General features: G+C 39.3%; 1 protein-coding gene across 1 annotated transcript in view; it reads left to right on the forward strand.

Annotated features, from left to right (window-relative positions):
- Positions 1–13,721, forward strand: part of LOC108577626 (cadherin-89D) — an 89,008-nt gene extending 75,287 nt beyond the window's left edge. The window contains exons 11-22 of the mRNA XM_017940803.1: positions 180–441; positions 1,936–2,239; positions 2,589–4,306; positions 5,165–5,377; positions 5,759–5,847; positions 6,292–6,375; positions 6,459–6,527; positions 6,700–6,903; positions 7,966–8,169; positions 9,759–9,923; positions 12,076–12,437; positions 13,690–13,721. Coding sequence (XP_017796292.1) covers positions 180–441; positions 1,936–2,239; positions 2,589–4,306; positions 5,165–5,377; positions 5,759–5,847; positions 6,292–6,375; positions 6,459–6,527; positions 6,700–6,903; positions 7,966–8,169; positions 9,759–9,923; positions 12,076–12,437; positions 13,690–13,721 — 3,706 coding nt within the window. The remainder of the gene's footprint in view (positions 1–179; positions 442–1,935; positions 2,240–2,588; positions 4,307–5,164; positions 5,378–5,758; positions 5,848–6,291; positions 6,376–6,458; positions 6,528–6,699; positions 6,904–7,965; positions 8,170–9,758; positions 9,924–12,075; positions 12,438–13,689) is intronic.
- The last annotated feature ends 2,298 nt before the right edge of the window (positions 13,722–16,019 follow it).

The following is a 16,019-nucleotide window of genomic DNA, read 5'->3' on the forward strand; positions in this document are numbered from 1 at the left end:
GCAAAACTCACCCCTCTCACTCTTTCTCTGTGCGGTGCTTGGCCAAAAAGAGTGCGATCATTACTGTGCAATCGATGCGTCGATTTCACTCTGTTAGCTCGGGGAAAAGGTCAGAAGTCGACGACTCCGCGGAGTTTCGTCTGTTTGCTTATCTAAAAGTCGACGGCCGTTGATTGCAGGGGAACAACCACCGCTCCTCTGGTGTTCCACGCGAAGGAGAACGTGGCTGGCGCGTATATCGGGCAAGTGCTGCCGCAGAATGGCACCGCCTCGTCCACCGCTGGCACTCGCTTTTTTATCGTCAATCAACAGGATCTGCCCGACATCTCGATCACAGAGGACGGCGCTCTGTACGCGCCCCACGGTCTCGATCGCGAGACCAAGCAGAATTACAGCATCACCGTGATCGCTGAAAGCCAACGCGGAGTTGGTGTCTTTCAAGTAAGTTTTGTTCTGCTAATTGTCGCGGTGTTTGGAGACTTTCTGTCGATTTTTGATAGATAGTGTTTTAATACGTCAGGAAAGAAGATATTTCGATGAGAGATTTTTAGGTGGAATTATCATTTACGTGGAGGAAGAGTATTTCGATAAGGATTTTTTAAAATAATTTTTTAAGCATTTTGATAAGGATTTTTTAAGAATTTTTTTAAGTACTTTGGTTAGGAGAGGGTAGCTTTTAAGTGATAACGGGTGGGTCATCTTCTCTAATTATGGTGGTATGAGACAATTTTTATACGTAATCTAATTTAAATGGTTTCAAAGGGTGAATAGGAGGGAAGAAAAATTTTTGTCATGAAAGGAGCAACATTTTGAAGTCCAAGGTTGTATTGTAAAGAACAATTAACGTTAGGTCAATTTTGGGAATTAGATTTTATGCACTTGGACAATTGTTTCGAAATTAATTTTGCTTTTCATTTTGCAACTGAATGCAACTCCAAAGAAGATAATTGTGTGCCAGAGTGATTTTGAAAATACTGTTTTGTAGTTGAAAGGTAGTATGAAGTTCTGAAAAAAGATATGAAAAGCTAAATAAACAATAAAAAACGATCTTAGAACTTAAAAGACAAATTTCTAAGGAAAATATAAATTTCATCTGGTTTTATACACCAAAAGTGTCTCCGCAAATTTGTCGATTTTTGTCTACTTTGTCGGCAGGTGTTTGGAATGCCATCCTTGAACCGCAATATGTTTGCGGAATATTCGGACATGGAAGTTAATAGAAGTTCCAAGGATGCAGAGATGATGTTGAAAAATTTTTAATTTAAAAATTCGAACGAAGGCCGCGTATCTGTGGTCAGATTCAAGGATCGTTTTGTTAGAGATATAAATTCGGTTCCGCGTATCAACATCGTCCGGAGCTGTTGAAATATTTAATATTATCAGAGATCGAGAAAATTTGAATACTTTGTTTGTTCGACCTCTTTTGCATCGATACAAATATTAGCATTCATGCAGTGAACTTGACACGTAACATTTGAACGCGAATGTACCACTTGCTGTTTTATTCGTATGTAGAATAGTATTTCTGAAACAAAAATTGAACTAACTTTCGGGGATAAAATTATTTGTCCTATCGAAATTATTTATAAAATTATTCAAGGATAAAATTGCCTCCCTTTTTGCATTCTCAATAATTATTGTTAACTGGCATTGTGAAATTGATCAAGTACTAATTTTATATTATTTAAAATCTGAAGCAAGAATTTTCAAGAATAAAATCACCATCGATAAAATTCCAATAAGTGAGATAAAGTTACGATAAAGAATATTAATTATGAAATACGAATTTAATCTGAATTTCATAGGAGATGTTTCAAAATTTCTCATAATGTAAGTAATTGTGCTCCTCCTGCGTTTAAATTTTCTCATTTTGTGTTCATAAAAAATTATTAGATTGCTCAGCGATAAGATTACTCCTTTCACATTTCACTCTAGGTAAGCGTAATCGTTCTCGACGAAAATGATCACGCACCCGTATTCACGATGCCATTGTACGAGGGTCGAATCCTCGAAAACAGTCCAGCAGGAACGAAGGTGAACTTATCGAGTCCTGTCATGGCTAACGACAAAGACGAAGGCGTCAATCAAAACTTCGTCTTCAGTCTTCACGGCGAAGGAAGCGAGCTCTTCAGAATCCATCCAACCACTGGTTTAGTGTACTTCGAGGGCATCGATGACCGTAGACTGGACAGAGAAGCTAGAGCAAGCTACAATTTCACTATCGCTGCCAAAGACAGTGGTAAGATCAACGATCTTCTATCAACGGCAAAGACACCACTTTAGACTCTAACAGAAACTCCAAGAAATCTTCAAATTCTGACGAAGAATCATTAAATCCTCCATACTTAATTTCCAAGAAAAATTCTTCCACCAGAAACTCAGCAAAACCAAAAAAGATAGAAAAGAACACGAAAACTTATCCACTCGAAGTTCCCAACTCCATTCTATCGAAGAATCATTAAATCCTCCGTATTTAATTTCCAAGGAAAATTCTTCCACCAGAAACTCATCAAAATCCATAAAAACTCATTATCCACTCGAAGTTCTCGACAGAGCTCATCCTTCTTTCTATTCACGCGACTTTTTAGGAGGTCTAACTTCGGAAGCTGAGCTGAAGATAACGGTAACCGACGTGAACGACAATCCCCCCAGCTTCATTCGAATGATCGTTCTACCAGATCAGGGTGTTCGAGTGTCGAACGAGCCCGATATCGAGTCATCGTTCGAAGGGAACGACGTTCTCGACATGAGCGAGGCCGCCACCGGAAGTCATGCACCTACCAGCCGTCGTTCGCCTCTTCTTCTCGTTCCGGAAAACGCGACGATCGGCGCTCCGATAATACGTTTGCTCGCCGAGGACAAGGACGAGGGAGGGAATGCAGCGATAACGTACAGTCTAGGGAACGAGACGACTTCCGTTGACGACGCGAAGTCGCGACGATTCGACACCACCAGTCGTAGATACTTCCATCTCGACCCAAGGTCAGCAGAGATATCGGTAGCCAGAGGACTTCCTGCCGAGAGGAATATTCGTTTGCTGGTATTAGCCAAGGATCCAGGCGGATTAGCCGACAATATCACCATAAGAATTCACGTGGTCGACGTAAACGACCATGCGCCGATCTTCGACAAATCATGGTACACCTTCGACGTTCCCGAAGGAACCTACGCTGGCTACACTCTAGGCACCGTTTGCGCCGTTGATTCCGACTTCGGTATGAACGCCAACGTCAGCTACTCACTGATCTCCGGAAACGAGAATCCGGAGGATCCGACGAACCTGCCGAGAACCTTCGACGTAGGCTCTTACGAAGGTATAATCAGGGTTAGCGGAGTTCTCGACAGGGAAACCGCAGCCACTCATCGTCTTCTGGTGACGGCCAGCGACAACGGCTCTCCGCGGTTAAGCTCCACCGTGGAGATCGAGGTGAACGTGTTAGACGTGAACGACAATTCACCGACCTTCCACGATTACGACGAGGTCGAGAAGGACGATCACGGTGACCTGGTGCCCGTCTACCACGCTTCGATCTTCGAGAACAGCCCGACAGGCAGCCAGGTGATCAAGATCCACGCGAACGACTCGGATTTCGCTGGTAACGGGAACGGTTTGATCCTGTTCGACTTGACTCACCAGGGACAACCCGAGAGACAGTTCTTCTCTATCGACAGCAAAGAAGGTGTCATTACCACGATTGCGAGCTTGGATTACGAGACTCAGAAGAGTCACCGGTTGTTGGTCACTGCTAGCGATCTAGGCTCCCCGGTTAGTCTAACGTCCACTGCTGTTGTGATTGTCACTGTGTTGAATGTAGACAACGACGAGGAGGAAGCAGAGAACGAACTACAGAAGACACCTTCCTTTAGGCATCGATATTACGAGATAGAGATCGAGGAGAACGTCGTTGTGCCGATTTTCGTCGCTCAGCTGGATCTAGCTGACGGTCAACAGAGCGAGCATATTCGGTACAGTATCGTGGCGGATGATACTCAGGCTAGGGAGCACTTCTCGATCGACCCAAGGAACGGCTCGCTGTATCTGATGACGGATGTGGACAGAGAGGTGAACGATCGATACGAGGCCAAGGTTAGAGTCGACAGGGTGAAGATTGGTCGCGGGATGCCCGTGATGATTTACCCAGTTGTCGGTGAAAGGCTGAATGGTCTGGCGCCTAACGAGGCCAGGGTCGTTGTCAGGGTGAAGGATGTTAACGACAATGCGCCCAGATTCAAGTCAAAGGGCCGACCCATCCTCGCCGCGATACCCACTACTGCCCATTACGGCTATGAGGTCGTCAAAGTCGAGGTATGCGTGCACACACGTGTTTTATACCACGTTCTGCGTCTTCTTCTTCGTCGCGTTTTTTAATTCATTTCGCTTCTTCCGTCACCTTTCTCCTTTTTCATCGAAACCTACCGGTGGCCTTTCTTTTGCCCTTTTTCTTCGTTCTCTGGCGTTTTCTGTTCTCTCCCTTCGTTTCACACGGCCTTCTACCGCGATGTCGTTTTCTGCTTCGCCACACGGAACAATTCTGTCGCGTTTCCGAAGTTACGTACACGCGTGTGTGTGCCAGGGTGAGTTTGCGGGGGGGAAAGTTGGAGGAGCAAGGATTGCGAATCGATTGGGAAATCGTGTGAGGAAGGATTGGTTGGTTGTGAGCCACTTGAACGAACATGAGGGTTTGTTTAGGGGTTAATGAAGGGGAAATAGGGAATCGTGGTGGAGCAGGCATGTGTTTTATTGATTTTTCAAGTTTACTTGTGGAACGAGCTTTTTGCAAAGGATATGGTTGTCGATGAGTTTCTTTTGTTAAGGTAATGAGTCAATGTTGATTTTGCAATTTCTTCGGTATTTTTCATCTACAGAGTTTCGTATGGAAAAATAATTAGGAAACAGTGAAAGTACTATGCAGTTCATAGTAAGTCGCAAAGGTCTACCTATTCTTCGAAATATTTTTACACAAAGAATCATCCTAAGAAGAAAAATAGGGTGTGCTTCCATAAGTTTCAATGTCCACGTGGCATCTCGTGGGACTTTCTATTCGACGATTCTATCGAAGAAGAATCGAGTGTCCTTGCTCCTCCATAGACAACCGTGTGCACCCTTAGGGAAGGATCGAACGACAAAAGAAGCGGCGAGTAAACCGATTAATCACTTCGCCAGGCAGAAGACCCGGACGAGGGAGCAAACGCCGAGATCCGCTATCAAATTCTTGGCCGGGAAAACGCACCACGATTCGCCATTGACCCACTGAGCGGTCAAGTACGATCCGTGGCGAGTTTTGGCCGTGACGCTGGATGCGTTTTCGGCTTCGACGTGAAGGCCACCGATAGACAGGGCGCCGAGAATGGTCGCAGCAGTATCGCTAACGTCTTTGTAAGTTTCTATTTCTCTCTTTCTCACTGACTTTGCTTTGGATTAGACGATATGAAATTGCTTACTTCCTTCCTTCTTTTTGTTTGCTCTATTTTTGTTTTGTATTAGAGAATGGCGGATAGCGTGAAAGTGTGTTTGTTGATGCTGTGGATCCTGAAGCTTTTATGACAGAGTTTTGTAACTCGAGAAATGTTACAGAATTTCTAAGTTTGTCAAATATTTTGATTAAATAATTTATAATTCAAATTTGCCTACATCAAACGACAATTTCATCTGTAGCAAGTTACTACTTATGGTGTTCTCGTAGGGAAGCTGAAGCTTCTGTCTAGAATTTAGGACTTGCCTGTCTCTTCTGACATTGTCTGACTTATTTGCTCGAAGGTATACGTGCTGGATGACCAGAAACAGGTCGTTATGGTAGTCGGTCGAAGACCCATGGACATCGAGCCCCAGCTGGAGAACATCACCGCGTGAGTATGACGGGTTTGAGGTGTTTATAGAGTAGGAAGGCTCTTGACATAGTAAAATTGATTATTATGACAAAGAAGGAAAAATTCCTATCGTCTTGTTTGGTTCAGAAGGTAAATTTCCTCAAGATTAGAATTTTCTCCTACTCAATGTGTTCTTTTATTTTCGTTTCTTCCGTCGTGACACTCTGTCAATTATTTGTTTATAATGAGAAAAGTGTGAAAAAGTAGGCCTTAATTTTCGAAAAAATATCAAGTAAACATTTAGATTGTTTGTATTTGTTCGAATCAACTTGTTGAATGTGCGAAGGGGTTAAACAGTTACCAGACTTTCTCATAAAGAACAGTGTACAATTAATATGGAAATGAAGAAATATAAAAAATCTTGGATAATTTATAAAAAAAAAATATGAATTCCAAATGTTAATGACGACAATATCAACTCAGAGTACTTCACAATGTGACGGGCTTGGATGTTCGAGTGAGGAAACTGGAACCACATATTGAGAAGAATCTGATCGATGCTACGTCGTAAGTGGTTTAAAGGCGTTTAATTTAGCGAAACGAATTTCATAATACATTTTACGTATTAAGCTCGTACATTCTGCTTTTAGTACTGATGTTTATCTTTATGCAATCGATCCTCATTTAAACGTCATGATAGACATGGATACTTTGCACAAGTGAGTATTCCTCTGAAATTATGAAATTTTACCATTCATAAAATGGTATGATAACAATAATGCAGTATTTTTTTATTATTATAATATTATTGAAATAATTTCTATGGGAAAATATTGAACAGTAATTTCGTTGTTAATTAATTACACGGTACACGTGAATATGTTCTTTCAGTGTGTTCCACACAAAGAAAACGGAGATCAAGCGCGAGTTGGACGAGTACGATGTCCTGGACATTGCCGGAAGCTCTCCGCGTCGGAGTAATCAACGTTACTTGCTGTCCACTCTCGAAGTGGGTGTGGTAGTGCTCGGCTGTGTCGTCTTTGTGGGCGCCCTCGTCACTGCTCTCTGTGTCACGTGTGTTCGCCGGAATAAACGGTAGGAGGCACATTTTACCATTAAAATACAGCAATTCGCTAATTTATTTGAGCCAAGCGTTCACCCTGCTTATCCTCGTAATTTTTGTTATATTAACAGCGTCCATTCACCTGTCAAACAAACTTCTTTTAAAGCTTCATACAAAAGAAACAAGTTTTTTCAATTCTTGTATTAAACTGAATTTACTAGGATCATCTATTAATTGTAAATTTTCTAATCATGTGACAAACAAGCTTCTTCCAAAGCTTCATACAAAGGAAACAATTTTCTCTCATTTCTTGTACGAAACTAAATTTTTTAGAGTAATCAAATCAAGTGACAAACAAGCATCTTCCAAAGCTCCATACAAAGAGAACAATTTGTTTCAACCCTTGTATGAAACTAAATTTTCTATGATAATCTAATTAAGTGACAAACAAACATCTTTTGAAGCTCCATACAAAAGAAACAATATTTTTTCAACCCTTGTATGAAACTGTTATATAAAATTCACCAGGATAATCTAATCAAGTGACAAACAAGCTTCTTCCAAAGCTTCATACAAAGGAAACAATTTTCCGTAATTCTTTGTATAAAACTAAATTCACCATGATAATTATTCAAGTGACAAACTTCTTCCAAAGCTCCATACAAAAGAAACAATATTTTTTTAACCTTTGTATGCAACTAAATTTTCTAGAACAATCTAATCAAGTGACAAACAATTTTCTTCCAAAACTTCATACAAAGAAAACAATTTTCTGTCATTTCTTGTAGGAAACTTAATTTTCCAGAACAATCTAATCAAGTTTATAAGCAAACATCTTCCAAAGCTCCATACAAAGAGAACGATTTGTTTCAACCCTTGTACGAAACTAAATTTTCCAGAACAATCTAATCAAGTTTATAAGCAAACATCTTCCAAAGCTCCATACAAAGAGAACAATTTGTTTCAACCCTTGCTTGAAACCAAATTCCCCAATATAACCTATTAATCCTAACCCCCGGAAATCCTACGTCCAATACTACCCCGATCGAGCGGCAGCCTGTTCTAAACGTAGTTACCCGAATTTCACCCGTTAGTCGCAGACGTCGAGAGAAGGCGATGTTCTCGACCACCAGTCCGATTGGATTCGCTTTGGCAGATCCAGCCGCGACGTTGCAGAAGCCGCCGTTGTTCCCGACCTTCGTCGACGGCCTTCACTACGACCCTGAACCGTTCTGCGCTGACATGCCGAGGCGACAGAGCATCTGCGAGCACGGAGCCAACTGTGCCCGCTTCCACGCGTAAGTCCATTAATTGACGTTACTGTTCCCCGTCGCGGGGGCTCGCGGCCGTGCGATGCTTCATTGTCAAGCGTATTAAACCATTTGAGCGCGGCCGAGCAGAGTTGCCCGCGTTTCTGGACGACCTGTCTAGACCTTGCGGTTCTGTGTCAATGCTGCCACATTTCACGCCGGCGAGCTTTTAATTTCGAATTTATGCTAATGCATCCTTGTTACGCTGTATCGGACTGATACAGAATGCGAATTAGAACCGTTTCTGTAACATTCAAATCTAGGTTTGTTCTTTTTTCCTTCAGTTCGGTTATCTTTCGTCTTTTTGCTTTGCGTTCGATGGTCTATGGCTGTTTCGTCGTCGACGACGACGAAAGATAAGGAATGACATATAACGTACTATAGGATAATGAATAAATTAGAAGGGATGGATAGTTTTCGAGATAATTGCAAAGATTTCTGAATTTGGAAATTTTGGAATTTAGATTGAAAAATGTATTGTGGATTGTATGAAAATTTACTTTAGTATTATTTAAGTTATTTCGAGTTTATTACTATGAATTGGGATTGCAGGAAGTATTCTTAGATGAAAATGTGTGAAATTTGGTATAGAAAGTGGTTCCGGGGTTTTAAAAGTAGTCGTGGCATTGGCTTTACGCGACAGAATAGCTGTAAGTAGTACGAGTCGGTCTATAGTCAGACGCGCTCGGTGAAAAACTGACTACACGTTCTCTATTAATGTGAATTTATTTATAATTCATATTTATTAGACTTTACAGGTTTCTTATTAGTCACAGAATTATCAGGAAAGTCGATATTAAAAATGAACACCTTTACTTTCATTATTTCGAATAAAACGTTAGTTGTGTTACTGCCTTTCGTTTCACTTTTGCTAAAGCAGTTCTCAAATGGTTAAATACGTAACATAAGCAATGAAAATATACAATGCTACAGTTGAAACATTTATTTCTTAGCAAAACTAAGCAATAATTGCGTTGCACACGGAAAAGAAAATATTTCTCTTCATTTGAAGCGTAGCAACGTGTGTAACGAAAATAAGAAACAAAAGTAATTCCAACCGTAAAAGACTATGTTGCTGATTGTCAACTTCGCATAGCATATCGTTGCATAAACAATCTTTTACAATATCAAAAATTAACACAATATACCATTCAAAAATCAAACGAATGGAATAAACCAAAGCAACGAATTTTCAGCTATCGCGATTCGCAATCAGCAACAACGACCAACACTTTCAAACTACTAAAATATCCTCACTAAACGACAAGATATATTCATTAACTACACACCTGAATCATCGCACACAATTCAATTCTCTCGAAACACCTCACAATACCACAGTCCCATCCCTAACCTCAAAGCTACACCCTAAATTTCAGCGAAACACAAATAAAAAATCAAACATGGCTGCCGTGGTAGCCATGGAATAAAATAAAACCGCGACAGAAAGGCATGCATTTATTATGAAAGCATTTGAGCCGATCGAGAAGGTCGGCCGGCAATATAGCGAATACTGTATCAGGGAATTCCCATATCTTTCGCGATGTCGATGCTAGAGAGGTAGGGGGTGGTTGCAGGATGGGCGGTTGTAGTAAGCACGCCGGGAGGACGACAGGGACCCCGAAAGGCCTCGAGGCATCCGCGACGTCCTTGCATTCCAGCGGTCAGGATTCTGGGATCGTGGCGCGCGCCTCCTGCCACTGCAGTCACTCGTCCAGCCCCTCCAGCGGCGAGAGCAGCAAGTAAGTCGAATTACTTACGGAGCTATTCGTGCTATCTAAATTGAAAAGAGAGTTCGGTCGAATCGATCCGACTGCTTCTTTCGTCCCGTTCGCGGCCGCGATGGGATAAGTACGAAGGATCAGGGACTGCGTGTCCGCGTTCGCAGACGCTCCGTAAAATCTCTAATGAGACGCCAGGAACCACTGGGAGCATTGTCGTTGAGGCAAGTTGTTGTTCCGAGTGAAGTGGGAAGGGAGAGAGTATTGTCGAAGGTGTATGGTGTGCCTGGAATATGGCGGAAAGTTAACTTTTGGGGATGGTCGTTTTAGAGTGTAAAATTTGGGGGTTCCTTTTGAATGAAGGTGAGTAGGAGGGAGAAATTTCGGACGAGTTGCTGAGTTCGCTGAATATGTCATGGGTTTACTGGTAAAATGTACTGATTGTAAATAAGATAGTGTATTTTGGGTGGATTGCCGAGTTCGTTGAATATGTCATAGGTTTACTGGTAAAATATACCAATTGTAAGTGAGACAATGTATATGGTTTTTCAGAAACCTAATTGGAAGATTGGAGTTAAAAATATGAGAAGTATGTGAATGGAACAAATGATTGAATTTAGTACAGAGGTCCTTTGTCTCTTGTGATATGATACAGTCTAGAAACAGGTATTCTTTTAACTTGTCAGTGTTTTACTAGTGTACCTACGATATTTTAATTTACAGGGGTAGAGAATAAGGTAATATTTTTCATACGTTGAAATTAGTTTATGAAATATTTAGAAAATTAGTATCAAGTTTCTAATTTTTTTAGTACAAGTAGATGTGGTTTGAACATTTTGACATTTAGCGTATTACAGTCATGTTGTTTGAAAATTGAACTTCCTACATCTTAGAAATATTTGTATTATTTCTATCGTGCATGATACAAAGTTTGTAGATTTTGCTTTCATTCTTAATTTTTCACGAACCGGAATGTACATCCGCTTACGGCAACTTCTTATGTACATACAGCTATAAGAATTAACTAAAGATTCCATCAGCTCTGTCATTATTTTCTATGGAATGTTTACATTGTGCATGTAAATTGTTAATGTTGTACTACATAGGATAATTAATCTAATAATTCTAATAATTGCTAACATTATCCAAAATGGTTTTCTGTAAATGCTACCTTTCTATCATGAGGAATATCGCTTTAAATACAATGGCAGTTTATCATCATTTTAATTTTTCTACACGGTAATTACAAAAAGAAGAAAATTTCGCAACTATTCCTTATTAATATTAATCCCATAATTATTCTCGCATTCTTACTTCGCGCACATCAATTCTGAACCCTGACAAACTCTAACCTCCTATTAAAACACACACCTACACATATCTTCTCACTTTTCTACACACAGGAATTTCAGTAATTCATCAAAGTAACGCATTGTAAATACTACAATATCAGCTTTTCACTCTTTTCTCTCGTAAAATCGAGCTTCGTGCAGACGCTACCTTTCCACCTAAAGACCGAAGAAGAAACGTACAGGGTGTCCGGTAAATCGTAGTACCATTAACAAGAATATGATTCTTTATAAGGAAAAAGTAACGTGTTTTGATTGCTTGCCTAGTTTCCGAAGAAAAGAATTTTCTATGTAAAAGTAGCACGACAGATCAGTGTAGATTATGCTACGTAATACTTTTTAATATTGAAATTAGAAATTGTAGAAATTAGTAAATTTTCTGAATGATAGAAGTGAATGAAATTTGCAAACCAATAGATGCGAACGAAAATTGCTCAAAAAAGAGCGATCGAATGGATATTTAGGTTTAAGTTAGGGTTGCACTTAGGGTGTCACCGTTTTTACACACTTCATACTATTTATTACTGAAAGTAATGATCGCAATCAACGATCACACAAAGGATAAAAAAAAAGATTGCAATACTCGCGTAACTTAAAATTATACCATTGCAATTTCACGTCCGTGCTAATTTTTCTCAGAAACTAAGCAAGCAACCGAAAAACATAATTCCACATTTTTCACTCCCAATTATTCCATTTTTCATAAAGAATCACTTACTCGTCCCTTGTACCACAATTTACCTGTCCACCCGGTATATGCTTAGAGGTGCAAGATTCTCTGTGTATAACTCTCACCTGCATTCACCGTTGTTTTCTCCGTGTAGCGGGTACGAGGACTCTCTGAAGTCTCTGCAGCGTCGCGAAAGGGTGAACGACGTCTCGCGCGGAAGCCACGACACCTCGATGGTGGTCGGTAGACGCGCGAATCAGGCCACCTCGAGGAGGCGGCAACGGTTTAACTCGTTCTCGAACGGGGAATCCGTTTACTCGCAGGAGATGACGTTGCAGAGGGAGCAACGTTGTTGCGCCGGTACCGAGAAGAGGCGGAAGCACGAAGGGCTGACACGCGAGCACCGTCGTGCACATTCCGAGGCGGAAAACAATATCACCGAGACGGTGATACACGAACATCCCGGGAACGAGATCTCGCTTTCGAGCTCTTTGCAAAATACGTCCACTCTTCACGGTGAGTGTATGCACCCTCGACGATGTGTAGAGTGTTGGGGGAGTAATGGTTTGGGAAACAATTCGAGGAGGGGTGAATCTATTAAGTCGTGGTATATGAAATTGTGGATTTATTAGTGAAAGTTTGAGCCATAATGATGTAGGCAAAATTAATTTTTATTAGCACCGTGGTTGGAAAATTTTGAAAATCACTCGAATTTTGGAAGTCACTGGAATTTCGAAAATCACTCGAATTATGAGAATGACTTGAATTACGAATGTCACTTGAATTATTCCAATTTCGAAAATCACTGGAATTTTGAAAATCACTCAAATTATGAAAACGACTCGAATTACGAATGACACTTGAATTATGAAAATCACTCAACTTTCGAAAACCACTCGAATTACGAAAGTCACTGGAATTTCGAAAATCACTCAAAATATGAAAATGACTCGAATTATGAATGTCACTTGAATGAATTACGAAAATCACTGGAATTTCGAAAATCACTCGAATTATGAGAATGACTTGAATTACGAATGTCACTTGAATTATGAAAATCACTCAACTTTTGGAAACCACTCGAATTACGAAAATCACTGGAATTTCGAAAATCACTCGAATTTCGGTAGTCAATCGAATTATGAGAATGACTCGAATTACGAATGTCACTTGAATTATGAAAATCACTCAACTTTCGAAAACCACTCGAATTACGAAAATCACTCGAATTTCGGTAGTCACTCGAATTATGAGAATGACTCGAATTTTATGAAAATCATTCAACTTTCGAAAATCACTCGAATTACGAAAATCACTCGAATTTCGGTAGTCACTCGAATTATGAGAATGACTCGAATTACGAATGACACTTGAATTATGAAAATCATTTAACTTTCGAAAATCACTCGAATTACGAAAATCACTGGAATTTCGAAAATCACTCAAAATATGAAAATGACTCGAATTATGAATGTCACTTGAATTATGAAAATCACTCAACTTTCGAAAATCACTCGAATTACGAAAATCACTCGAATTTCGGTAGTCACTCGAATTATGAATGTCACTTGAATTATGAAAATCACTCAACTTTTGAAAATCATTCTACTTTCGAAAATCACTCGAATTTCGAAAATCTCTCGAATTATGCAAATAACTGGAATTATGAAAATGACTGAAATCGATATTCTGCCTTCACATTAATTTTATTCTACTTTATATCTTGTTTTGCTTCGTCCCATTTATCGTCAAATACCCTTATTTACAGGTGTAACGAGATCGAGTCACATGCTGTACTAACAGCGAAACTTACAATAGTAGAGGGAGAACTTCCAATAGGGAGCAAGATAATAGTCTTCCTGGCCATGAGTTTTTCTTATTGTCCGCAGCATTGTCCGTGCGGGGTGCTGGACACCATAAGAAATGGTGTTTGTTTTTGCACAACGTTTTCAGTGTAACAAACAATAAGATTAATTCCCTTCGATCATTCCCACGATCATGCAATGCGACGGTACTTATTCAGCATCGTGAATTTTCTCTTCTTTTCGCTATGCATGGCGATTAGAAAGAAACTAAACGATGAAAATTTGCATCAGTGATTATTAATTAAAAATTCATTATTTTTTCTCGTTTCTCTCTACCAAAATGAAGAAATCTCAAAATTTTGAATCGAGTTGCAAAATTCTCTTTAAAAAAAGTATGCATAATAATTTCAAATTTTGTTGGAAAACCAATTTAAGAGATAATTCATTGAACTCAGATTTATAAATACATTTAACCTGATTTTTGTAACACTGGTTTACTCTAAAAATCAGATTCACGTCTCTTCAATCGCACTGCATACGAACAAGAATTTCGTACGACTGATAAAAGTTGTATATTTAAGAAGTTACCAATTAGCGTTGAAGCACAAAGACAGATGAAACGTCTAACTAAAAAAGAACCAACGTGTTTTCAATTAGCGAGCTACTTTCTCTACTTTTCCACGAAGGTGCGTTTGCGAAAAATGTGTCATCTCTTTACCAAAGTACTCGTCATTGATCCGAAAGTCATTCATTTCATGTAAATAACTCCTGTCGGTACTTTGAGATTCATCACTATTATTATTATTATTACTTCTATAATTATTATCATTATCGTTTCTTATTTCTATTTTTTTTTTACGCGATCGTCTTCGCTATTCATCGTGTGAGAAGTTTCTTCTTTTCTTTATATGTAAATGTTTCGTTGAAAATGTGAACGCCTATGATCGTTCTCTTGTACAATTGCAATAAAATGTTACACGCATATATTCCCCCCAAGATATATCACTTTCGTGCGTGAAACATTTTATCGTCCTGCAAAATAGAGAATTCTACGGAAATAACGATTCGAGGAGTATTTTATTTCGAAAGCAACGTGGTGATCTGAGAAAATTGTAATTATGTATATAAAGAAATTTTGTATTTTGTACATAGATTTATAAATCGCTCGAAAAGAATGGAATACGACTGTTATCCTTTTCTTCTTTCATATTGTATCGCTAAAATAAGGATAGACTTTTTTTTTAAACAAAATAAACATTTCACGGTACTTGTGTGTACAGTGGAATATTTTCTATTCAATAGTACAAAGAGGTACCGTGATCAGAAAAGTGTTTCTTCATTATATTCAATCGAATAAAATACCTGTAGAAATTTTTTTTTATTAAATTCGATATGTTACTTCGTTAAAAGTTGAAATATCTTACGGTCAATTTTTCTTCAAGATAAATCTACTACCACTGTCGCTGTCGACGAATATTGTTCGCTGTATTTAAAGAGCTGCTGTAAGAAACTGTAACATATGTATGTAACAATGATGTATAATTTATATCGCCGGCTCGAGTCGGACCGATGGAAAACAACTGCGTTATAAGTCGTTAATAAAGGCAATCATCGACGTTTCCGCTTGAATTTCAACCTCTCCCCCTTTACGCAAACCGATTTCTGCCGCGAATTATACTTTCCACGATGGCTGCGGCGAGAGAAACGAACCTTTTACAATTACGGCTCGTTTCATGACTCTGCTGTCGGCGAAGGAAAGTAACTTCGTTTCTTCTGGATACCTCCACCTCGATTCTATTTGTTTTTCACTGAAACAAAAGTGAACTGCTCCCTCCCCTCCTCCAATCGTGATTGAAGTGTAATTTGTGAATCGAATGTTTGCGCGAATTAATTGGAACAAATGCGTGTGACTGTGAAAATTGAATCGAGATACTTTTTGCAGTATACTTTGAATTATAATGAATTGTTCGTTGATAATTTCGCTATTTACTTTAATAATTTTCTTCGAGAGTTTCAATCTTTTGGAGAGTTTGAAAATTTGTTTGGCGGCAATTTTGCCACACTTTCGCCTTAATTTAATCTTCAATCTTTGTCCTTCGCGATTTTCCATTTAATTTGATAAGGGAAATTTAAAAATGGCAAAATTTTAATTTCAATTTTTTAATTTTGTAAAATCTTAAATTTTCAATTTCTGTATAGAAATTTTCTTAAGAATTTCGAAAACGCCAAAATGAAGATTTTGCGGCCGCGATCGAACATCTACAGTGTGCCACGCGCGTTTCGGAAGGGTTAA

This window comes from Habropoda laboriosa, unplaced genomic scaffold, assembly GCF_001263275.1.
Source record: "Habropoda laboriosa isolate 0110345459 unplaced genomic scaffold, ASM126327v1 scaffold718, whole genome shotgun sequence".
Taxonomy (NCBI): Eukaryota; Metazoa; Arthropoda; class Insecta; order Hymenoptera; family Apidae; genus Habropoda; species Habropoda laboriosa.